The 25,733-nt window shown below is 34.3% G+C and overlaps 7 protein-coding genes across 7 annotated transcripts; 4 read left to right on the forward strand and 3 right to left on the reverse strand. All coding sequences in view use genetic code 12, as the record gives it.

The window, feature by feature from the left end:
• Positions 1–1,841: 1,841 nt before the first annotated feature.
• J8A68_001133 (uncharacterized protein) lies at positions 1,842–3,650 on the forward strand (the record flags this gene model as incomplete). Its single annotated transcript, XM_049404754.1, has 1 exon — positions 1,842–3,650. One exon carries the CDS (start codon positions 1,842–1,844, stop codon positions 3,648–3,650), a length of 1,809 nt encoding a protein of 602 aa, XP_049265677.1.
• A 934-nt stretch (positions 3,651–4,584) lies between these two features.
• Positions 4,585–5,907, reverse strand: J8A68_001134 (uncharacterized protein; the record flags this gene model as incomplete). Its single annotated transcript, XM_049404755.1, has 1 exon — positions 4,585–5,907. The coding sequence occupies one exon, from the start codon at positions 5,905–5,907 to the stop codon at positions 4,585–4,587; it is 1,323 nt and encodes a 440-aa protein (XP_049265678.1).
• A 3,931-nt stretch (positions 5,908–9,838) lies between these two features.
• On the forward strand, positions 9,839–12,762 carry J8A68_001135 (uncharacterized protein; the record flags this gene model as incomplete). Its single annotated transcript, XM_049404756.1, has 2 exons — positions 9,839–9,950; positions 10,835–12,762. The coding sequence occupies 2 exons, from the start codon at positions 9,839–9,841 to the stop codon at positions 12,760–12,762; spliced, it is 2,040 nt and encodes a 679-aa protein (XP_049265679.1).
• Positions 12,763–12,956: 194 nt separating this feature from the next.
• J8A68_001136 (basic amino acid transporter) lies at positions 12,957–14,828 on the reverse strand (the record flags this gene model as incomplete). Its single annotated transcript, XM_049404757.1, has 1 exon — positions 12,957–14,828. The coding sequence occupies one exon, from the start codon at positions 14,826–14,828 to the stop codon at positions 12,957–12,959; it is 1,872 nt and encodes a 623-aa protein (XP_049265680.1).
• Positions 14,829–19,985: 5,157 nt separating this feature from the next.
• On the forward strand, positions 19,986–22,223 carry J8A68_001137 (Zn(II)2Cys6 transcription factor; the record flags this gene model as incomplete). The annotated part of the gene is made up of 1 exon (XM_049404759.1): positions 19,986–22,223. One exon carries the CDS (start codon positions 19,986–19,988, stop codon positions 22,221–22,223), a length of 2,238 nt encoding a protein of 745 aa, XP_049265681.1.
• Positions 22,224–22,433: 210 nt separating this feature from the next.
• J8A68_001138 (uncharacterized protein) lies at positions 22,434–23,816 on the reverse strand (the record flags this gene model as incomplete). The annotated part of the gene is made up of 1 exon (XM_049404760.1): positions 22,434–23,816. The coding sequence occupies one exon, from the start codon at positions 23,814–23,816 to the stop codon at positions 22,434–22,436; it is 1,383 nt and encodes a 460-aa protein (XP_049265682.1).
• A 727-nt stretch (positions 23,817–24,543) lies between these two features.
• J8A68_001139 (uncharacterized protein) lies at positions 24,544–25,581 on the forward strand (the record flags this gene model as incomplete). Its single annotated transcript, XM_049404761.1, has 1 exon — positions 24,544–25,581. The coding sequence occupies one exon, from the start codon at positions 24,544–24,546 to the stop codon at positions 25,579–25,581; it is 1,038 nt and encodes a 345-aa protein (XP_049265683.1).
• Positions 25,582–25,733: the final 152 nt, after the last annotated feature.

A 25,733-nucleotide genomic window follows, 5' to 3' on the forward strand; every position in this document is an offset into this window, starting at 1 on the left:
AGCCCAGCATTCTAATCTTTTACAATCGTTCAGTTACACGTTTAAAAAAATTTGACATACACTGCTTTCTAATTGTATATACTTGCCAACTAGTAGAAGAGTATAGAATAGGAGTATAAACGTGGCGTCGTTTATCGGGATGCTTACCGTATCGGTCCGCCTATGAATAAATAGGACGTGAAGTTATTGTTTCAGATATAAGCCTTGGTCATTGTAGAGTGTATTCACAGGAGAATGGGATGGCTGAGATCTAATTTTTCCAGATCCAGCAGGAGTAATTTGTTTGATTAAATGAGGCTAACAACTTTCAAAGTGAAGGCATCTATAGCTTACAAACTATTCTGTATTAAGCTGCTTAGCAATTATTGTCGTGTAATTGGTGGGAGATCGTCAAAAATTTTCATCACAAAAACTAAAATGGTTTTGTATTTTCTTTCTAGCCGTATTCATTGTTAAGAAAGCGGGTTTATTAAATGGAAATAACTCCTTTCAAAATACCATTATTTGAGAATTAAAAGATAGAAAAGACTTGCTTGAATGAAATGAAGATATACTTTTTGACATGCTTTTCAATATTGACATTACTTCTAGAAAGTAAAAACCGAATGTAAGAACTGATCCAATTCGGATAAATACAAGAATACACAAAATCAAGAATCTAGAGCAACCCAAAAAAAAAAAATACTTACGAACGGCAAACTGCAAAATAAATTCTCACTCGACGAAGACAACAATGTGGCTGTGTTGCTTTATTAATAAAATTCTAGCAATAAGTATGAAGTTTCAGAATATTTCCTGCTGTTGCTTTGTAGCAATCAACCAATTAAAAATACAGAGGCAACAATTCCCCTCCTCCTACAACCGAGATTATGTCAAAATGGAGGCTCTTTTAAAAACTAAAAAAAAAAGTACATTTTAGCGAGGTGTACGTGTCGTGTGATTCGTATAGTAGAAATGAAATCTGCGTCTAGCTGTAAGTGTACCTTAAATTTGACGAAATGAGAAATGGAACTCTGTAGTCGTCTTTTGAAATATTTCCCGTTTAGTAACTGATAAATATTGGCAAAGATAAAAATAATTCTGCCTCTACTCTTTTTTGTATTTTTAAGTTTACACGATAGTATTTTCTTGGTATCTTATCGTTTGACTTAAAAAAATGAGGAGATCTACACATTTTGTAATATCATTCTATGTGACTATTGTATTTGTACACTACTGAGACTAAAGTAGTAAACTGTATGTCATCCACCTGATGATGAAACGTATTGCTATGTGTGCCCCCCGCCCACTTCATTGACATATATTACAGGTTACAAGTTATTTTCCGCCCACTCCTGCATATGTCTACATCAATCAATGAATATTTTTCTTGATTCCATAATAAATAAATAATAATTACTCTTCTTTTTTTTTCGTCTTTGACTCTTCGCCTATTATTTTTGTAGCTTGACATTCTCTTTCTAGGGGCAGTAAGTGTAACTTTGACCGTGTATTATTTTATTTTTTTGAAATCTCTTAACTAAAATAATAAATAATAAATAATAATAAAATAAAATAAATAAAAAAAACGTTCAACTAAAATGATCCAACATGCATTTAAACAAATTTTTTTTATTTCAATAAATATTAATAGATTGCTTTTATTTGATTTAACTTGTAACTTTTTATTTACATATACATCCATCCTTTTCATACTTAACCTACTTTTTTTTATAAAAAAAGAAGGAAGCATCCAACTTGCTATTATTCACATTCGTTTACAATTCTTTTTATATTTATATTTCATTTTCAAATCAACTTATTATAGACAAACCACCCCTTCCAGTAAACAGACACGAGAAATGCTGACAAAATATCATTCAAATCAAAGTACTAGTAGTAATAGTAGATCATCAATAGGACTACCCAAGATTTATAATAAACGAGTTAAACATATAATACCATTTATTTCAATATTAATATTTATTATATTAACCATCAATTTATTATCTTCTGAATCAATAGATCAAATTAATCTCGAGAATCAAGCACGAGTATTACAACATAAAAGTAAATTCAATCCTAAAGATAATGTCTTAGACTTAATAAATTATCTCAATACTATCGAACCAGATGATGATACTGATGATTATCAACAACCACAACCAGAAGGAGATGGACAAGGAGTCTATTTTCATTGGGATGATTGGGTTGATTTATCTCCAGGAAATTCTATTCTTAAAAAATATCGTAAAAAGTATCCACTTGGTCAATGTGACTCAACGTTGGAAAAATTTGCTAGTGTTAATAGTTATTGGTTGGAAACTTATAAAAAAAAGGTATTAAGGGGTATGAGTAATTTATATTGTTTGAAGGAAGTTCCAAATAAAATCTTTTTAAATACTGATGATTCAATGATTGAAATCCCCGTGATTGGTAAGAAAAGATTAGGTAAACAACATCAACAAGATATTCAAGTTACCACGAATCAATTATTATATGAAATGAGTAAATTAAATCAAACTCAACATAATTTCCCCGTTTATAAAACAACTAAATTACAAAATCAAGTTGATTTAAATATTGAAGATTTCATGTTTGATCCAATTTTAGAAATTCATAAATTAATGGAAAAACAACAACAAACTATGGATAATTCTTTAACAACTCAAGAATTAGAATATTTAACCTTTTTAAATAATTCAAATAATCAAGTTGATCATGCTGATAAATTTTTTAAATATCCTTGGATTATTAGTGATATTTATCAAGGAAATGCTCATCATGTCTCATATCCTTTTTTCAAACGATTTATAAATGATCGTGAACGTCATGCAATTCTTCATCATATGATTAGAGCTTGGTTTCAATTCACAACTAGTCATGGATTCACCAGTTGGATAAATCATGGTAATTTATTAGGTTGGACATATAATGGAATTAATTTACCTTGGGATACTGATATTGATATACAAATGCCAATTAAACAATTACATGAATTAGCTCAAAATTTCAATAAATCATTAATTATTGAAAATCCAAGATATGGAAATGCAAGATATCTTTTGGAAATAAGTCCAACTTATATTCGACAAGGAAATGGGAAAAATTTCATTGATGGAAGATTTATTGATATTAATAGTGGATTATATATTGATATTACCGGATTATCATATGCTGATACCAATTCTGCTCCTTCAAAACAATCACTTTATGTTCATTGTAAAAATTGGCATTGGCATGCTTTAAATGATTTATTACCAATTAGACATAATTATTTTGAAGGTGCATCAGTATATATTCCATCAAAAGTAATATCTACCCTAGCACAAGAATATGGTGATAAAGCATTAACACAATTGAAATATCATAATCATGAATACAATAAGGCAATGTCAATGTGGATCCCCAATTATTTAAAACCAACTATCCCAGGACAATTAAATCCAATATTACAAGATGAATATCAAATAATTAAAGAATGTAGTCAACGACATCATAATATAAATGGAAATTTGGATGAATCTAGTGATTATGATCTTGATTCATTTGGGGATTTACCAATCTTTAGAAAAGATCCTTGGGATTATTATAATGATTTAAATAATGGAGTTGGAAAACCTGATAAATGGTATGTAAGACAAGAAGTTGTGTCAACCATGGTGAATTAGTAGATAGTTGTTGCATTATTATGTTTGTTTGCTAGTGTATGTTTATCTGGTGGAGTGCATTTTTATGTTTTTGCTTGTTATTATTATTAGTGGTTTATATAGAGTTAATATTAATATTGATTATAAAGATAAAAATATAAATTTATAACAAAAAAAATTGGAAAGGATAAATGTTTATATATACTTACAACAATCTAAAGCCTATTTTAAGTTTAAATTTAAGGCGTACTCTTCCGCTCATTCCTTCCTTCCACACGTTTTAAGTCAATTCCCCCCCATCAATCAAATAATAATGAAAATTTCAATTGTACTGCAAGACTGGGAAAAAAAAATGTGTGGTGGCTTTTCTTGCCTTAATAAAAACTTTAAATTAATTCCCAATTATATTTATTCATTCATTTACGTTAAAGTAAGTATAGCCCGTATTTAGCAAGGCTTAGTTGGAAACATATTCCACAAGAAGTATAGTTTAACTATCTAGTGAAGAATACGGCTTTACACCTACTCTCTAATTGGTTAATATATTGCTTATTGTAATAGCGAGAACGGCAATTATGAATGGACAAAATTTCATCTATAGCCGCGTGGCCTATTTGCATCTCTAAAAAGGGAAATAAACTTTCTACACTTACAGCATAAATTATTTAGAAACACGTTTATTACAAATGCAAATATGAAGTTTTTGAACAGTCACTTACAACTTAGATTCTCTAGGGCTGGGACCTTGAAGATAAGTTTCTTGTAATGAATCATAAAAAGATGCAACAGCCTATGTAATATTTGTATTGTTAGACTAGACACAAAGCCAGCCGAATTATTGTTGTAGGAAAAATCATCACATAGGCTAATATACACTACAATACAATGTCTTTAATGAACTCAGAATACAACGTTGACTAAGTATTTTTTTTTACTATTTACCTCCCCCCTTTTATTAATGCTCATTATGTCTATTATAAGTTAAAAACGTTGCCAAAATCCCCAAATCATAAGTCAGCTTCAATGTCCCGGCAATAACAAATGTCAACCATTGCATCCCATTTCTCGTCAATATTCCAACAATACTTGGCCCAACAGTCTGAGCTAAAGTTTTCACCACGTTAACGAACCCAAATACAGCAGTTCTCTCACTATCAGCAACTAAAGTTGCCAAAAATACATGTTTGGGGGCAACATCCATAGATTGAGTACTGGCCCTAGTAACCAATATAATCATAGTCATGACGAAGGAGGAAGGTAATGGAACGATTGTCAATAATAATGACGCAGGTAAATGGGTCACAACCATCGTAACTACTGCTCCAAGTCTTTTGGTTAATGAAGTACTACATAATGATGTGAACCCACTTACAATTCCAGTTGTAAAGAATACTGAACCAAGATATGATGCTGGAACGTCAAATTTGTGTTTGATATAATAAGAAATCCAAGAGTGTGGAGTTAAGGATGAAGCAAATGCATCAAGTCCGAAAAGCAAGGCAAGTTTGAATACAATTGAATAAGTATGAGGATTGAGCTTGGGAAATAATGCACCTGATAAACTAAATTTAGTCTTTTTTGAAGCTTTCTTGGCTTGAATACTATCAACCAATGGGGTTGTTTCATCTATAGCGTCCGTGCTACTCTCCTCTCCATCATCTGCAGTTGTATTATTATTAGCATCTTGTTGTTGCTCTTCAATAACTTCTGGTTCTTTATTTGGCTCAATAGCTGATGAAATCAATAAACTCAAAATTACATGTATCCCAGCAAGAAAGGTATACATGTAAAATACACTTCTATAACCTGTAACCAATGAATGATTCCATTTTTTATGAACTATATCCACCAAAATACCAGCCACAAATGATCCAAATGCCGCACAGAACATACCAAGAAAAGTATACCATGCATAAATATCCGATCTATCACGATGAGGTGCCAATGACGCGATGGAGCTTTGTTCAATAGTCCTAAATGGACCAACTTCAACTCCCAGGGGAGTAAATATCCCCAAAACAGCAACTGCAGTTAATATATAATAATTTTCAAAAAAACAAAATGTTAACCCGGTGAAAAACATTAGCAATGATGAAAATATGAGTACGAGTCTTCTTCCAATCTGATCAGTAATAAGAACAATCACGAATGATGTAATTAAATCACCTGCAAATACTAATGTCATGAATAATCCAATTAATTCTTCCCTAATGTCGATGGATTTTAAATATAACGCAAGGATTAATGATGTGGCTCCAAATCCGATCAATCTGATCATTCTTAATGATATTATTATATAGACGTCATATTTAACCAGTGATAGTGTTATTAGACCGATTTCATCAACTATGAATTTTATAAATTCATTTAATCTTGACATTTTTGATTCTGACGAAGAAATTGCAAAACAGAATAAATTTAGCAATGAAAAAAAAAAAGAATGGAAGTTATGATGATGAAGTTATTTCTATTGATGATTATGTGCGTATTGATACATTTGTCAGCGGCTTTTATTATTTAAAAAAAGATTATTGAAACTTGGCTTAATCTGATTACGTATTGGAAATATTGAAGCCAGTGGCCAATATAAGTAGGAAAGATTTCAGCTAAGTGTAAATATTGTTTCATTTAATTGGTTTGTTTTATGGGATATTCTTCAACGTTTCCCATCTCGTAGTTCAGTTGATGAGTACTAAGCCCCCATATTTCTGTGTAACAATCTTCGTATACGAACAAGCACTAGATTGGTTTTGAAGTTATTAGCCCAGAATCGATCCATGGTTGTCATCTGCATTCCCTGTTTACGAGCACTGCGGAGGCAGGTTATTTCATGAATCTCCAGATTTAGAAAACTGGAGAATCGGCAAGCGAACTCCATCATTATTAGTAGGACGCTTGCTTCTTGAAGCAAACAAATCTTGCATTTACCGGAAGAGGAATAGTAATGTCTGCTGGAGAAGACCACATGCTGTATTAGTGAGAAATTTGATCAAAAATATTAGAAGTATTAAAAACGCAAATTGCCAATGCAAATAATCTCCTGTGGAGATATATCAATGAAGAGTATCTAAAGGCCGATGAGGGAAGCCCAAGCAAGAGATTTGGTTTGTCGATCTATACAATGTAATTCATGAATCATATAAGAATACGTTCTCCGGTTGTGCCCGGCTAACTTGTTCAACTCACTTGAAGATTTTATGTTAGTCGATACCGACAGTAGTTAAAGAATTCTGGGCTACTTTTTCAATGAGAGCCAGCCCAAGGAAACGGGAACGATAGCCTACAAATATCGTCTATGATAGATCGAAATTCTCAGGAGAACTCCACAAAATGTTAAGTCCCTCTTTTGTCGATCCTATGATTTTTGATAAACTAATCAGAGCAAATTATGTATACACATTGCATCGAGATTTTTTCAAAATTATCCACAAACAATCTAGAGACAGGCAATTAATTAGAAAGTTTAATAAGTCCAAATTTATGTAAGAAAACGTGTAGAACTGTTCTAATAAAGTTAACTGCAAATGGTTCAAAGATAATATTGATATCAATTAATATTATGCTTAACTAAAATTTCTTCAATCTGAATCCGATAATTTTACACTGTCGTTTTTTTGAGAACTGTTTTTTGAGAACTGGATTGAGAACTGAGAATTTAACATTGATTACTCCGAATTTTCCTATGCAAACGTGCACCATACATCTAACAAAGTTGACTCAGAATAACACAAAGGGATTATATCTATCAATTAACAGTTCTCGGAGTAAACGTTTAATAAATCTGAAATCCATGATGCTGATAGTTTTTTCTATCGTTGGCTGAGAGGGGGTTTCTCTCCTCGGGTGAGAGATTTTTCTTTCCTTGGACGGACAGTTTGAATTTTTCCCTCATACGCCAATTCTATGATCCTCCAGCAGCATATGGATTCGGGATTGTTTATTGCTAATTAAGAAGCAGACTTTGACATCAGTATTATTGATGTTACAGTTGAGCCTTTGCCGCCTTCTTACCGCACACGGGGTGAAACAGAGTAAGGCAAACCGCAATATTGGTACAGTACTTACTGGCGTTTTTCTTGAATAGGCGAGAAAACTAAGCATGGAAAGTATAACTCTACGAGGGCAAGTGTGTGTGCAGTTTGACAACAATGAAAGTATATTGACTACTTTTTATGGAGATATTTGGGTGGGCGAAGAATTATAGAATTACTTCAACTAGAGCTTGTAGGCTATTTTAGATACACCTTCGGGTTTTCGTGCCCACATTTCTTCTTCAATGAGGTACTGTTTCACGTATTTTACTTCTAATTTGAAGTATGGATTGTTGTGTCTCTTTTTGGATTTGTAAGCGTATACTTTTATATGCAAGGAATGTAGCTATAGACGAATCAGGCTGAGGGAACAACCCTGGAATGGAATTAGAAATATAGAGTAAGTACTACAAAACCTGCATTCAAACATCTGCCTGTAACTGAATCAAATTTTTGTAAAGCAGGTTTCTTATGTGTCCCCTAAGAATTGTTTTTAGTATGTATAGAAATATTTAAATTATTACATTTAAATCGTTTTATTGAATTTATACTGTGTTTTGAAAAAATCAAAAAACGTAACCATCAAAATTTAATTGGTTGCAAAATCATTTCTGCAACAATTTATATGCAGGAATTTGTTGAACACAATTCAATTGGGGGTGATTTTTCTTCTACTAGAAATACACTAGACCCGGGGACATTTAATAGCTTCAAAGAGGGCAGCGACGTACATATAGCTGTGTTCTGGGGTTTAATCTAGTTCAACACAGAATCGCAAACTAAGCTGATTTTTAAGTTGTCAACTTAACGGTAATATATAATATTTGGGCGAATACAGTAACTAACATGCCAAGAAAAGCCATATACAATGACCTCGTATCTCAAGTACAGAACACACCCCAAAGACCACCCGATTTGTTAGTCATTTGTAAACGTGGAATGAAATCATGTTTTGAAAATGCTGATATTTTGCAGGAGAGAAAAAGTAGAGATATCAGATACTTGAATCCCAAGCGCAATTCCGCATAGGCAAACTTGCAATTATCAGTATTTTTTTATTTTTTTGTTTTCCAGTATCCCCAACGAAACAATGTATTTACGTACGAGCCAACAATGTGGGGCTCGACGAATCGTAATACCCACTAAACCCCCCCCCCCCCTAGACTTCGTTGCCATATTGTTGGTTGTCACGAAGACCAATATTGTTTAGCTCGAAGAACAAGTTGTTTTGCGCTAAGACTGTTGTCTTTCTGTTCCTCGGTCAAAGTGGTATCCAAGCATATGATTATGTGGCGAGTGTTTGATTGGCTGGATCTAAACTCAAAATTGCTTCCTTATGCATATTTGCTTTTTCAAAAGAGTACTGTTTGAGATTTGTCTTTCCGGTTGGTTATTCCAAATCCCATCTCCGTGTACTACACAAAATGCTGAGAGACATTGAACCAGTAGTCTAATCAATGAATTAGCCGAAACAATTCCCAACGATCCGCTCATCACCCCTCCGTAGGTTGATGCATATAGAAAAACCTGAACACTACATAAGATGTCACTAATGCACATCGAGGCAATGAATTGTTTTTATTTTTGGCGCAGAATATTCTCGAAACATCTTGCGAAGGATTCAACAAGAAATCTAGTTCCAAAGCAAGAATGGAGACTAATCAGTGTATTGTTGCAGGAATGATATAGAAAGGGCAAATCTGTCGACAATTCCATACAGCTTATTATTAAATTCAGCGGATTTATCAGATGTACCTGACAAGGATGGCAGATGATTCACGATTCATTCCGATATCCTAAAATGAAAGTAAAGCAGATCCCGGGATAGTCTCAGAGTTTAGCTAGTTGATTAGTTGATTTTGTTTGGGATATAAAAATGTTGAGAGTCGTGGTAATGCAAGACCTCTTGTGTTCTCAATCAAAATTAATAAAAGTGTTTCAAATAAAAGTTTAATAAAAATATCAAATAAAAGTTAATAAATAAAAGTTAATAAAAGTTAATGAATAAAAGTTAACAAAAGTATATCAATTAAAAGTTAATAAAAGTATATCAAATAAAAGCCATAATTTACCACCATGAATATTATAATATAAAGAGGTGGTAAATTCAACAGAAAATAAAAGCTGTATTTTATAGAAATTCTTTAGTTAATTAGTTCTTTTACAATTAATCAAAATATGTCTAATATCAACGATATTCTTAATGGTCTTAACTCTGAGTTTGCTGGTGATGCAAATACAGGTACTGATAACGATGCAAACAGAGATACTGGTGCTAATGATGATAATGGTGACAATGCACTGACTAATCATTTTCAAGAAAAAATAATCAGTATACTTAATGCAAGGAAACGCGAGTCCATGTCAGAACCATTCTTAAGAAAAGTACATCACTTCACTTTAGAGTTTCTATATTCACTCATCCGCTGGGCCGTTTCAAGACTGGAACAGAACTTTTGAGATCTGAGAGCAGACTGCTATATCAACTTTCATTCGGAACGTGGTAGTAACTGCATCGTTTATCAACTATCTTTACTAACACGAGCCGAATGGGTTATTACAATCGTAGAAAATTATGTTACTTTCGTTGCGATTTCGATTTAGATAAAGTCACATGTTTATTTTATAGTGTTTTTCGATTATTTTGTGAAATTATATTTAAAAAATATTTTCTCCTAAGAAAAGTTAAGACGTAAATCATTTCACACTTGCATGACTGTTTGTGTTCTGATTGCCATTAATTACAGCACTTCTAAGGGCAAATTCATTCTTGAAATTTGAACCGATATTTTGTTTCTTCGAAGGAAGCTTTGTTTTCTTGCCTTTTAAAAGAATACCTCACGGTGTTTATTTCATCTACCGAAGTGTATCTTAAGGGCAAATAGAATATTTATGTGGAAACACCCTCTCGCTTTTTTTCTTGTTAATTATATTTTTAGAACCCTGCATAAAAAAGCTTCTTCGTTTGTGTCATGACCGAAGTTTCTTTTGTGGGGACATGCAGGAATCGAACAATTTTTCTAAGGTTGCAAAACTTCAAATTTCCCAAGTATATAAACCTACGAATAACGCTCAGGGTGACTTCTTCTAATGTGTTTGGGATTTGTGATCGTGTCAAATTGTCAGCAATGATGTATTTTAAAACGTTTGCTTTACTTTGTTTGCTTTCATTAGTGACCACTCAAGAGGTCACGGGTATATTTACAAGTTTCGATTCCTTAGTTTGGGAGAATGATAACTATTATCCATTTAAGGGGCCCAATTTTCCTAGTTGGCTTGCTACATTGTCATGGATTATCGATGGTTCTAGAATTAATGCTGGTGATACATTTACTTTAAAAATGCCTTGTGTTTTTAAATTCACAAGTACGGAAAATCAGGTTGAACTCAAAGTTGGGTCTAAAGTGTATGCTACATGTATGTTTAGTCCTGGCGATGTGGTGGTTCCGTATTCCGAATTAGCCTGTCATTTTGAGGATTCGGTTCTCCCAACCACATACGCCTGGGGGACAATTAGGTTCCCATTCACATTCAATGCTGGATATTCAGGTTTGGCCACTGATCTTACATGTGCTAATTATTTTCATGGTGGTTCGAATACGGTAACATTTTATGATGGCGACAATAGCCTTCCTATAGAAGTAGATTTTGTTGCAGGCGCTACCACTGATCCCGATAAAATTGTTCGTATCAATAGGGTCATCCCTACTTTGAATAAACAGCAGCATTATCTCTTGGGAGGAAAATGTTCCAATGGTTACACCACTGCTACATTGGGGTTCGAGGTCCAAAAGGAAGGTGTTGAAATAGACTGCGCTTCTATCCATGCTGCCATTGTCGAAAAGTTAAATGATTGGTACTTTCCTGAAGAGGTGGTTAGTGCTTATGTTGAAACAAACTGTTCCACGACTTCATATATAGCGACTTTTACAAACATTCCTTCTGGGTTCAGACCATTCGCGGGAGTGTTTATGCGTGCGGACATTGGAATCGCCAATAAAATTTTGTATATTAACCGCTATCATTGCCAAGGAGATACAGAAGAGACCGACAACCTGAAAACGGTCACTTGGTCGCGATATACGAACAATCTGCCAGGTGGGAATGGTCAAGAAGTTGACCTTGTTACAAGAACATATACAGGTCTGACTACCCAACGTTCAACTATGTCATATGTTCCTGGTGAAGGTACCATGACTGTTGTTGTTGAAATACCTGTGCCCACTTTGACTATCACTAGTACATGGGATGGCCCTCATACTACTTCTACCATATCTGCCGCACCAGGGGATACAGGCACAGTGATTGAACTAATTCCCGGAGAGGCTATTGGGGATATCGAAACTACAAGCTCAGAAATTGAAGAATCGTTAGAAACCGAAGAACCAACTACAGAAGTACCAAGCTTGACACCCATTGAAGACGAATCCCAAAGCTCGCAACAAGAAGTTGAAACAATTGTAGAAGATGAACCAACCACAGAAGCTCGAGAATCAACTGTCACAGAAGAAGAAACACCAATTATAATGACATCAGATGAAGATACCTCCACTTCTCCTGTCTCCACAACTACCCCTACAGTCGAAGATTGTGAAACACCAGTATCTGATCCATCTTCAACAATTCCCCTTTCAACCACCATCAACAACGAAACGTGGACAAGTGTGTCAACAGAAGAATGTTCATCTGCATCAGCTTCGAACATCGCTATTGACTCATCAACCGTTTTAAAAAGTTCATCACCTGGCACCGAACTCTCAAGTGAGTCAACGGCATCAGACACCGAAACATGCATTGGATGTGTTATCCCTACCAATGTTATCCCAAAATTACCAACTACAACTCATATAACTGTATATTTGACTAAGGCAACCCAAAGTGAGAACGATGATAGTATACCAAGCCAATCGAGTGACTCCAATCGTGGCCAACAGGGAACTCTTAGTGATGAGCCATCTCGATCAAGTTCTCCTTCTGACAATATGCAGTCCAATGCTCCATCTTCTGCTATCACAGATGTGTACATAGGTTCTGCTCCCCCATTGGATGTGTCTTTGGTTTTGGTTCTCTTCGTTGAGTTGATGCTTGCCTATATTGTTTGATATGAATACCCAATTTTACACACATTTTGATGTGTATGTAATTATAAATATGTACAAGTATTTAGAATTTCGTATAGAAGTTAAGTAGAACTATTATCGATTTGTTTTACAATACAGTATAGATGTCTCATATTCGAACAATGTTGATCTATTCATTATTATTAAAATGGTATATAACTCTATTTACATGGCAATTAAAGCGAAGTTTGTCTCTCCGTTGTCTTCGTCTTTTCGATCGAATTGATTTCTTCGGTATCTTCTGATTGTTCTTCATCAGCAGCAATCCTTGAACTTTCAGCAATGCTTTCTTCAATTTGATTTTCTTCATCTTTTGTTACTTCCTTCTTTTTCTCGCCCATATCAACTGCCTTAGGTAATTTCTTATTGGTGACGAAAAAGACAGCAACGAAACTGATAATAGTGAATCCCAAAGACATATAAAATACATTCCTGATAGCTTTCATCATTTGCGTTTTAACAAAGAATTCCGCAGCTGGACTCAACTGCTTCAACACTTCATTATTTGCCATCAATCCACTCAAATCCACTCCTTGTAATTCTGATAAGATTTCTGGATCAAGAGTAGGCGATTTGACAGCGGAAGAAAAGATATTTGTCAAGGACGTAGTGAATACAGCATCGGCTAAATCGGCAGCAAGGGCGGCCACAATGGATCTTGAAAAATTGAGAAAAATAGTAGTCATAATCATCCCTCCTGGAGTCTTTGGTGCTTTTATTTGAGCAGACATGAATGATGGTTGCATTTGTAACCCACAAGCGGCGCCTAATGGGATTAATAATCCAACTTGAGTGCTGAATGAAGAGTCAACTTCTAGTAATGTTAAAATACCGGCACCTATTGGGGCAATAATACCAGATGCAATGTTAAATGGTTTAACATATCTAAATTTTTGAATCATGACCCCTGCAAAAATTGAAGAAATAACCACTGAAATGATACATGGTAATAAATGTAACCCAGCTCCCATAGCACTATTATCTTTAATAACTTGGAAATAAATTGAACAGTAAATCATAACCCCAATGAAGGCACCAAAAACACCGGAAATAGCTACTACTGAGGCAACAATTTGTGGGATTTTAACAATTTCAGTAGCAATGACTTGATTTTTGGAGAATTTGAAATTCCAGACACAGAATGCAATCAATAATAAGGGACCAATTATGAAACATGCAATGACTGGACCTGAATCCCAACTGAATTCTGATCCACCAAAGGTTAATGCCAATAAGAGAACAACAAATCCGGATATTAATAAGAATGTTCCCAAATAGTCAAACAGTTTCAATTCTTGAATATAACTAACTTTAGGAAGTGGTGGTCTAAACACTAAACAGAAAGTAACCAATGCAATACCACCAACAGGTAAATTAATATAGAATGCCCATCTCCAAGAAACATGCGAAGTAAATGCACCTCCGATTAAAGGACCAAGAACAGAAGCAACTGCAAAAACAACTGACATGATTGCCATTCCGATGGGTCTTTTATTAATGGGAACAATTTCGGAAATGATAACAAAGGAGATACCTTGGATACCAGCCCCACCGACACCGGCTAATACTCTTCCACCAATTAAAACATTCATGTTATTGGACAATGCACACATCAAGGAACCAGATTCAAATATGACAACGGCAGCAACCATTGTCCATTTACGACCAAAGATGATAGATAATTTCCCAAATGGTTGAATAAAAACTGCCATAGTCAATAAAAACCCCGAGGATAACCAACCGACTTTTGAAAATGCATCGAATTTATTACCAACTGTGGTTAAAATAGTGACAACAATAGTTTGATCTAAAGCAAAAAGGAAAAGACACAAGAATAAGGACAAGAAGCAAAGACCTAAACGAGCCCCATGCAAGTATTGGTCTTGTCTTTTGGTACCGTCACCAGCATCTGATTCTTTGAATTTTATACTACTGCGTCCTGTTGATTGTCTATCTATAGCGGCTCCATCGAATTCATTAGGAACCAATTCTTGGGTAGTAATTGGGACTGGAGTCGTTACAGGTGATAGTGGTTTATCTGAATTCATCGTTATGGTTTAATATTTGTATTTGATGATATTGATTTCATAATAAATTTAAAAACCTTAAAAGTGAATGACATTTCTTGGGAAGCGGCTTTATTTATAAGCAAAGAGAATTATTTACTAAAAAATATTTTTCGTTTTTGCTGCTTTTATTTTCCGATGGTTTTTTGACAGATTTTCATAATAAGGGTTCGCATCCGAACGGATTTATTAAACCCGAATTATTTCCGCAAAATTGGAGGAGTTAAATACTGCATATATGTATGTCCCCCCATAAGCCATACGGCCGGTTTAACCTTTTTGAATCAGCTTTGTGGCGACGGGCCACTCATTAAATTGTCCAAGTATTGGTGAATATATTCAGGGGGGACAATGGATAGAACTGTGAAACCGACAATAAGCAAAAGCAGAGTCCTAAACAACGTTTAGTTTTATACATTTGTGTAGAAGAAGAGTTTTGATTCAACAATTGATCGGTTTCATTTTTGGCCGTAGATGAGTAACGGGTAGATTTCTCATTCTGGACTGGACTGGTACAATATAAAATGTTTGATATAATGAGCCGCTTAAAAATTCTTGAAGTGGTCCGATGAACCTTGTTGGATTAGTCATATATTATTTAGAGTGAGAAGGCTTTTAAACTACCATTTTTTTCTCAATGAAACGGTGTTCAGACTGGAGAAGAAAGTTTTCAAGAGTGGTCTTAATTTAGTTCCACGTAAGATATCGTTGTATATCGAAGTTGTTGGAATAATTCATCTCAAGCTTAAAACATACTGGTTTTTCTGTTTATGAAAGTCGTCTTCTAATCGCAAAGAATGAGTTGAATTGAGTAGAGAAGCCTTGTTTTTTCAAGCAGCAATCTTCTTTCAAGAAGAAGTTTAAAGTTTTTCCTAAAATATATATTTCAGTTCTAAATTTATCGATTTTCGGTAATGGCGTTAATTCGTCGACATCGGCCGCAAAACCACGAGTGTAAAGTAGAAGGGAATAAGTTCTGCATTCGTGACCTTTACATCGAGAAGCCCAAGTATTAAATCGGTTATAGTTGTCCCATTTTCGATAATGCGCTGGGTTATTTTTTTTTTCGATTGTTCAATTATTTTTTGGCAGCCACTTTTTGGTTTTTTTGCAGCTATGGAAAAAAAATGAAATAATTAAAATCGATTTAATCCCGAAAAGGCTTTAATGATTCGGCCGTATGACTGAAACGTTGCGGTGGGATAGTCTTCCTATAACGTGATGTGGGACGGACGATCTGTTGCAGACTCTCCAAGTATACTATTAGTAATTATGATCCTTTATAATTTATATGTAGTGAAAGGCGTTGTAGCAATAGCAATTATGAATCTTCTTCTTTATTGCGAAAAAAAATATCGAAATCTTTTGCATAGTTATAATTACAAATTAACTACTATCAGTTATATTACTCAATTATAAGGAGCTCCTTGAAGAACAGTAACCAGATCCTAATGTTGTACCCTCGAATGCCACCGATTAGATGGGTAGTAAAGTTGCCTTGCTTTTCATAAGTCTCAAAAATTTGTTTCTCTCATAGAGATCGCTTTCCCTTCCTTAGTTTTCCTACTTCTTCGAGAAAACCTACGGTAAACTATGTATAGGATTTCTCCCTCCTTATCCATCCGCAGCTATTTACCCCTTATTTAACCGAAAGCGGAATCCACGAGGTAACTAGCAAACAGTTTTGATAGTTTTGACACCAAGAAATAAACACCACTTCCCCTCCCGTTTAGGTTAACAAGAAAGCTCGCAAAGATTATAAAATTTTTGCCAACCTTGTAGGTTTTTGTAAAAGTTTGCTATTGTCGGCCAATCTTAATAGATTAACAACAAGAGCGAGAGATGCATTTGGCCGATCGTAAAACTTACAGTAGTTTGATAACAAGGAAGCCCCGTGCTTAGTCCGTGGAGGAACCGAGCAATCGTGTATTGCAACATGGGAAGATTACGTGCGTAGCTTGTATATATAACCAAACTAAATAATTGGTGTTGTTGTTCGTTCCGTAGAAGGACTATTGTGCCGAGGAAGGATTTCGTCCATTCCTGATTCCTACTTGGGGAAGGCGAAAGTCCACAGGAATTTGTCTAAGTTGGGCTCACCGCCATATGACGAAGAAGTGCAGTCGAAAGGGGTCCGTGAACTCCACTTCATATGAAATAAAGTTCAGTCCTTAGAACTATAGTTTTTGGGGAATGTCAAATATTGTAGATTGTCATCTGACTGATTAACAATACAAGATGATACACGAATAAGTTCCCCAGTGAGTGCTAGATTATCAAGAACTGATCTAAATTTATGGACCACTGGCAGGTTGGCCGTTTGGCTGGTAGTCCTTTATTTGGTTTATATGCCAGTATATCCTTAGGATTGTGACGGTTTCCAAACTTTACTTGTCGACCACGTCTCAATCATTTCTATTCTTAAAAAAATATACATCTGAAGAGTAGTTTAAGATATTGGTTGTCTATCGAGATTCGTTTAATTCAAACTCGTATAGTTTCTCTGTAACATTTTGCAATACACAATAAAAGAGATGGTGTTAAAAGGCATATTTGCTTGGCAAAATGTTTTCAGTAAATTTTGCAAATTACGTGGTGAGACTCTCCCTTGTATTTTGAAACAGGTGAAAACAACGTTTAACACAATCAGAAAAAGCTTTAGTTGAACTCGGCTGAGAAAAAGCGAATACTGGGGTTCATCTGAAACTATGAATAAAAAGAAATGGGATATTATTTGAGTTATATTTTTCTATTAAATGCACGGATCTGCATAGGGCATCAGCCACAGAATATTTTAAGGTATTTCTCTCTAGATCTCCGATGATATCGTAATTAAACACCTGTTTAGATTTTACATGTAAAAAAAACGGTTTTCATACACTAAAATTAAAATTACATAATTTAATTAAAATTAAATTGCATACACATTTCTTCGTAGTTCAATATTCAACTGTCAACAGTAAAATCAAATAGCGTATGGAACAAGAAACTAACGCACAAACGCTTCATTGTTCCTATATTATTTACTAATGATTCAATTGGAACAAAGTATTTGAATCATGACCTTTCGGGACGATAACGGTCTCCATAGCAACCAGGGTCATGTGACGGAGTGGCATCGCGTCATTTAGCCAATCAAATAGGTGATACGACCGCCCCATTTCTACCCCTCCTAGTTTTGTGAAATAATAAACAGTATTATTATTGGTCACAAAGAAGATCGGTGAATAAAAAATACTTAAATCCAATTTCGAAAAAATAACCGGTTCTCTTGTCTTTGAACAAAATCAAAGAATTTGACAGGATTGATTGTGTTCACAAAAGTTAAACAAGAACAACCCGAAACAAGCTAAACATAGAGCGACTAGGACAAAGAAGCGGGAATCTAGCGTAGCGCAATTTCGATGTTCGTATATGGCACCAAGAGGGGGAGAGCCATGTGAACTATAAATTTGTGATATTTATTGTCCGTCATTAAATGTAATGAACCGAACAATCGTTGCAACATATCGACAAGGACAAGAATGTAATCCAATGAATTTTGGCTGTCGAGGTGGGTGAGGGGGGCTGGCGGTTTAAGTTGAACCATTTTTTACCCCACTAATGTTGTAGGAATCAAATTCAACATAAATTGCTTACATTTGAGATCTCGATTAGTAGCAACTTGCAAGTTGTTATCCTTATTGATACTACATTAGGTCACATATTATCGCGATGATTCAATAAACTTTTTGATTTATTACAAGTGAATTTTTTTATATTAGCGGATATACAGTGTCACAAAAAAAGAATCCATCCTTCGGATAATATTATTAGCCAATTGCACTCATAGATGCATGATACCAAAAAACAATGAATCCTTCTGAGAAAATAATATTTTAATATGGCACAAACTTCATGAAATGCGACATTTTCTCTTATGATTATTAAGAAATAAATCGCTCTAGAAATTGTACTTGCAGACGTGTTGTTAGCCATGCTTAATGAGTGAGGACAAAATCAGAACAATTAATAATATTTGCCATTTGGACTTTGGGATAAAAAAATTTGTCCGATTGGCTCGATGCTGCATCATATAAGTTATTTGAGTGGGAAAGCTTTCTACGTGGTCAATTCTACCTGGTGGGGTTTATTCATCGCGGACAATTCGCCAGGTTAATACTTTATCCAAAAGAATAGAAAAAAGAAATTTGCCACAAATATTTTTTAGTTTGAACCTTATCAAATCGCCTGCTGAAATATGTAACTATGGATGGTTTCGCGGTATTTTTTAAGGGCGCTTAATTACTCCGCTTTGCATTAATTCACAGATTCGTTTTTAGACATATTTTTCCGCCACCCCCAAGAAGTTTAATTTAAGTTTGTTAGTGTTTCACTTTGCTGATGGTTTTGTGAATATGATATTCTAGTCAAATCCTAGATCGGAATATGAAATGCCTAGACAATTTTGACAAAGTTAAATGAAATCGATTCAGACAGTTTAAGTTGGAAAAAGGGACCAATGCTTCTCCACAAATGAACCCCTTATTCAACTTTCAATTTTCATTTGATACTTTCTTGCATGACTGGGGAAAGCAAAAGCCATTTATTCTATTTTTATTTTGCTTTATATGATTGACCTAAACTGCAACAAATCACGAATGGCTAATGTCTCATTATCCTAGCCAAGGGGGTTATTGACCGAATATAATAGAATACGAAAATATTAGTAAAATGTCTCTAAGAAAATATTATATTATTTGCCACAAAATAGAATTGAAAATGTCTCAACAAAATTAAAATAAATTTAAAATATTTTTTAACAGTTTTACTATCAATTTTTATTTTAAACCTTAATTGTTATTTTTGTCTGTCCCGTATGTCCTTACTAAATATATATAATTCCAGTTCTGCCGTTTTTTCTATTTTTATTAATAATCTTACTCTATACTTTTGGTATTTTTACCTTTCCTTTCAAATTCAATTTTATATAACATTTAACAGTTTAGTTAAAGAAACGAAATAACCTGTACTTCCTAGTCTGCTACTTACGTAATTACCCATTTAAACAAAACAGAAACCAACAGGCGGACTCGTCACCCTATTTTTAATAAAGACACTACTTCCTACAGCTACTACAACGACCACAGATAATTCAATATGGATTCACATAAGATTACCCCACCACCTCATAGTATCACCCCACCACCAGAATCACCATTATCATCATTCTACTACCAATACAACAGAAGCTCAAGTCCTTCGGGTTCAGTTTCAAGTATTACCTCTTCAAGTTATCAATCAACAAGCATATCACCACCTTTCCAACATGTCAACCCTCACCCACTACTGCATATGCCAGTCTCTGGACTTGGGTTCCATATGTATCCCCATGCAACCAACAATAACAACACGTTGCTTTATCAACATCATAATAACATTACTCCAACTTCATCAATTTCTTCTTCTCCCAAAGTTTTTTCTAGCACAGACTTGTTATTAGATCATATATCTCCGTGTACTTCTGCCGATTCAACGTTTATTAAACAAGAACCATCAACTTCGAAAATATCCAAAAGTGCCTCCAGCAAGAAAAAACCAAGTCAAAAATCAAAAACTCCAAGATCTAGATTTGGTTGTGAAGAATGTAAATCCAAAAGAATTAAATGTGATGAAATAAAACCCCATTGTTCTAGATGTATCTCCAAAGGTCTTACATGTCGTTATAAAATCATCTTACAATTTAGAGAAGATTTAGAATTAAGAGGTAAAAAATTTGGTAGAGAAGGTGTTTGGTCAAAAAATAAAAAACAAGATTCTGGTAGTGGTGCTAAAACAACTCAATTAGTTAAAAGATCACAAGAATCATACTATGCTACCATTCGTAACTTACAAAAATTACAATTTATAAACACCGGTTATAGTGATATTAATCGAGTGTTTATGCCTCCCATGAATATTACCCCTATGATTGTACCTTCTTTACAATCATCAATTATTCCACCTGATATTACCCGGTCATTGAAAGATCCAAATTCTTTGAATTTCGCTTTGAATTATTATATTGAATTCATTTCACCAATTTTAAACCCAGTTGGTGATCAATCTATTTATTACAATCAATTAAGTGACGATAACTCTCGATCTATTGTGGTGGAAAAAGGGTTAGACTTATCGGCATTAGTGAAGTATTCTCAAAATAATACTTCATTATTTTATCTCATTCTTTCATTAGGTTCAATATATTTATCGAAACTTAACGGAATTGCTCAAAAAGCTGGTTGGTTAAGTAAAGCTAAATATTTCCAAGATTTAGGTCTTGCCAAAATCCAACCTGAAATTGATAGATTGGTGAGCGATACTGATATAAATAATTCTAGTCATACATATACTACTGATTTATTGGTTGCATTGGTGTTATTGATCTTATATGAATTTGCTAATGATTGTGACAGACAATGGACTATTTATTTGAAATTATGTAAGAAATTGATCAATTCAGAAAAATTCGTATTACCTTACAATAGTTTAGAATATTCGTTATTGAAATTCTGTCTTGAATTTTTAAATTATCAAGAAAGTATTGGTAGAACTGCTTGTAAGGATGTTAATTCATTCTTTTTACAATTGGAAGAAGAAGAGGAAGAAAAAACCGGAGTTGTTAAAGCACCTAATCAAATCACGCTTGTTAGTTGGATGGGATGTGATCGTCGTTTATTAAATATCATTTCTGATATTACTGATTTATCATTCGAAAGATTTAGAAATTCCATTAGTGAAACTAATTATGCTATCTTATGTAATGATATGAAGAAGAAATTGGATGAAATGAATATTAATGTAATGGAAGCGGCTTTGGCAAGTACCAATCATAATGAAACAACATTAATGGTACAAGAATTTGGAATGGAAATCGAAGAATTCTGTTTCTTGTTATCCTGTGAGATTAAGCGTTTAGCTACAATTTTATATCTTGAATCTTGTTTATTAAATAAGACTCCAGAAGATGAATCTATTACTCGCTTGGTTAGACAAATTTTCAAATTATTGGAATTTATTGTTATCAAGAACGATTATAAATGGTATTCAACGTTGATTTGGTCAGTATTTATGGCATCTTCTGAAATTTCAAGTGTTGCCGCTGATTGTGAAGATTTACGTTATTTGACATTACAAATTATGGATAAATTAGAAGATAATACTTTGGGTAATGTTGGTAAGACAAGACAAATTATTTTAAGTATTTGGAAGAGAAGAGATTTAGATAATTGTGATGAGAATAGTTTTGGTGTTATAAATGATACTACCAAGAAGAACAAGAAGAGAGGCTTAATGGGATGGACTAATGATTGGGAGAAGTACGTCGTTGATGAAGATTATGCTATTGCATTGGCATAGACGAATTATTTGATGGGCTTAATTTGTTTGATTTTTACGTTTATATGTGTCATATGTTATGTGACAGTTTTTTTTATTATTAGTTATTGAAGTCGATTGGTAAAAAAGGAAAGTTTATTATTATGATGTTTTATTTGGAAAGTTGTAAATTTATTTAAAAAGATGTTTTATATATTTATGTATTTTAATGGAAGTAAATTTTTGTATTCATTATGCTTGTTTAGAGATCGCTTCATTTGCAAGTTGCCTAACTCTCTTTTGACCTTCAGTTAAGTCCTCGGAGATCTCAAATGGCACAAGGCCCATAGATCTCTTGGAATCCATATCCTCACCAAAATGAGCAAAATCGGCACCTTGATATTCCTTTTTCTTGTCTTCCTCACTTAGTTGCGATCGATAATCTTCTGGAGAAATATTATTCAAAAATGCATGTCTTGTATCCAACAAGGTCTTGATATTCCCTTCAGTCAATGGTGTTTGACCATAGTATAAAACAGAAGAAACAGAATCACCATTATGCTCATGATCAACTTCATGAGCAACATCAGCATGCCAAAATACAAATGACCCCTTTTTGACATCAGGAATTGAAATAACCCCTTTATGTAGATGATGATAAAACTTATCCAAAAATAATTGACCTTGTCCAGGAACAGTTCCTGGGAATTTAGGAGTGTCTAGATCAATTTCATAATCATCCAAATTACCAGACTTGGGATCCTGCCAAAAGAATGGACGCAACATGATATATGCCATTGTTAATTTAATATTTGGTAATACTCTTAAAGTACCTTCACCAGATTTGTTATTTGAAAGTGCCAACCACCCTTGCAAAGTACGGAAGGCACTACAAATGGTTGATTTGCCTTCTTCGATATGTTCATAAAGGTTTTCAGAAGCAGTAGTTCTTTCGTCTAATTTAAACGGATCCCAATCTTCCCATTCCCCATTAAAGATAGGTTCATAAACTTTGGAATACATGATATCTTCCCATCTTTCAATAGAACTAGAATCTAAATGTAATGGCAAAGTAGCAGTTGACCCAGGTTCCCTAATTCTAATTCTATCACCATAGACTATCTGAGTGTCTAAATCAAGCAATGTGGATTCATCATCGACATGAAATTCATTAGCCATGGTCTTGAATAATTTCTTCATATTTGGGTGAAATCTAGCTTCAGTTTGGGGTTTGGTCCAAAAAATGTTATACCATGCAGTTGGATTTGGGAAAGTATATCCCGCAGTTTCTGGATTGTCTTTACAGAATTCAACTAATTCATTAAACCAGAGGTCAATTTGTGGGGTATCAATAACATTATCAACCATAATCACACCTCTTTGTTTAAACAATGCAGAGATTTTAGGTGGAAGTTTATTAGTATCTTTGATTTCCGAGAAGTCGCATTTAGGAACATACGAAGGACCAGCCTCAGCAATTCTTGTGAGTTCTTTATCTAATTCAACTAAGATCTGCTTCCAGCTTTGTGTAACTTTGTCAATGTTTTCTGGTTTGATCAATCTTTTTTTTATTGCAACAAAGCGTGGTTCAAGGTTAGCAGGAACGGATTCATCAATTATTTGAGTTGGGGACATTGTAGTATTGATATAGAAAGTAGCTGAGATATACAACATAGCTCACCAACTAAGCAGGGTGGAATAATCAGCCTTATTTATATTGTTTTAGGAATGGGTGCAAAACCATTAAAAGGGAATCCCCAATTCTTTTTTAGAAAAACTGCTACCAGTTGCGGAACGGAATCCCTGATTTGGAAAGTCTTCCCATGCAGGACGTAAACTTTAAAATTGTGAGACACACTAGACCCGAATAATGAAACCACATATGAACACTTCTTTTTGTGGGGAAGTCAGGATAACAATAAGATCATCTCGTAGGATGTGTTTAAAGTGGGATGGAATACCTATTTGGGAATCCCCGATGAGTTCCGCCTCCGATATAAAGGAAAATGTAAATTCGATGCAGACTCTGGATCAGCCACTTTCTCTATGTTCATACGATCTAAGGGAAGCAATCTTTAATCAGAATACGAACTTCGCATGTCTAAGCTTAGACATACACTCTCAGATAGATTATATTTGTTGATCAGCTATGGAGATATTTGCAAGCATAATCAGCAAACTCCATTTCACACAAAATATCAAATTAAGCTTCAGAGAAAAATTCAAAGGCCGAGCCGAACTTAACTATGCGCCAGAAGCAATTTCGATTGGTTACTTGTACATAATTTTTAAAACCGAATTGAATTACAAATTAAAAATTAATATGCTTCTTTCTTTCTTTAAGTTATAGATCAGGGGTATTATGTTTAAAGTATCTTGTTGTACACTAAGGTGTATTCAACACCAGACACCCAAGAACATTAGCTTGTTTATCCCACGCGCTACTACTTCTATTACTTCAATTGCCCATTATGCCACAGCTGCAAACGAAGATCCTGAGCTTGATCATCATAAAAGATTAGATATCCATCCATGGCCAAAAACAAAAGATCCAACTCCATATGAAATCTTCAATCTTGGAGAACAGGATAAGAAACTATCTACGAAAGAATTGAAGAAGATACTAAAGAAAACATATTTGGCCTATGTCAAACTATATCACCCTGATACTAGTTTAGTTATTCATCATAAAGGAAAACCACTTTCATCAGAAGAAAAGAAGAAGCGGTTCGAATTAGTACAAAAAGCATATGATATATTAAAAGACCCTCGTCGTAGAATTGCCTATGAGAGATATCAAACTACATCATGGGAACAACAGACCAGAATGCCAGATCCAGCAGATGGATTCAGTAAGGAGCATTTTGAAGCTTATAGAAGAGCTAATGCATTTAGAGGGAAATATTCTTTTGAGAATAATGAGGAATTCTGGCGGGCAGCGACGTGGGAAGATTATTATCGGGCAAGATATAAGAGACCTGCACCTACTGTTGAAGAATTGGAGAAGAACAAATATAAGATTCTTTATGGAGTCTTGGCTGTAGGCGCCATTGCGTTTGCATTGCAGATATCGAGAGCTGTTGACCGAGTGAATGAGAGGTTATTGGACCAGCAAAAATTAAATTTGAAGACAATGAGAGCTTTGAATGAGTCATATGACAATTATGGAATGGGGGAGAAGGAAGCTGATAGAGTAAGACGATTTATAGCTGCAAGAAGAGCTAACTTAGTAGGGAAATTTGATGCTACTATATCTGAATTCTCAACCCCACAAGAAGAAGATAGGCATGCATTGGTCCAATATGCGAAGAAGAAAGTTAAGAAATGGGACGATGAAGATGCCTATGGGTTACAGCCATCTGTATTACCACTTTCTGAACCAGCAGAAATTAGTAACTGATTAGTTACGATGTATGTATGTATTTGTTTCTTTAGCCTCTCTGTCACATATTTATTTATATAATGATTTGCATTTTTTTCTCCCCTCCTTCCTCGTAGTAATTTCCTCAGATTGACTCATTGTGATTTCCCACCTCCACCACACAAGAAAAA

This window comes from Hemisphaericaspora subhashii (genome assembly GCF_019202705.1).
Source record: "Hemisphaericaspora subhashii strain CBS 10753 chromosome Unknown scaffold2, whole genome shotgun sequence".
Classification (NCBI taxonomy): Eukaryota; Fungi; Ascomycota; class Pichiomycetes; order Serinales; family Debaryomycetaceae; genus Hemisphaericaspora; species Hemisphaericaspora subhashii.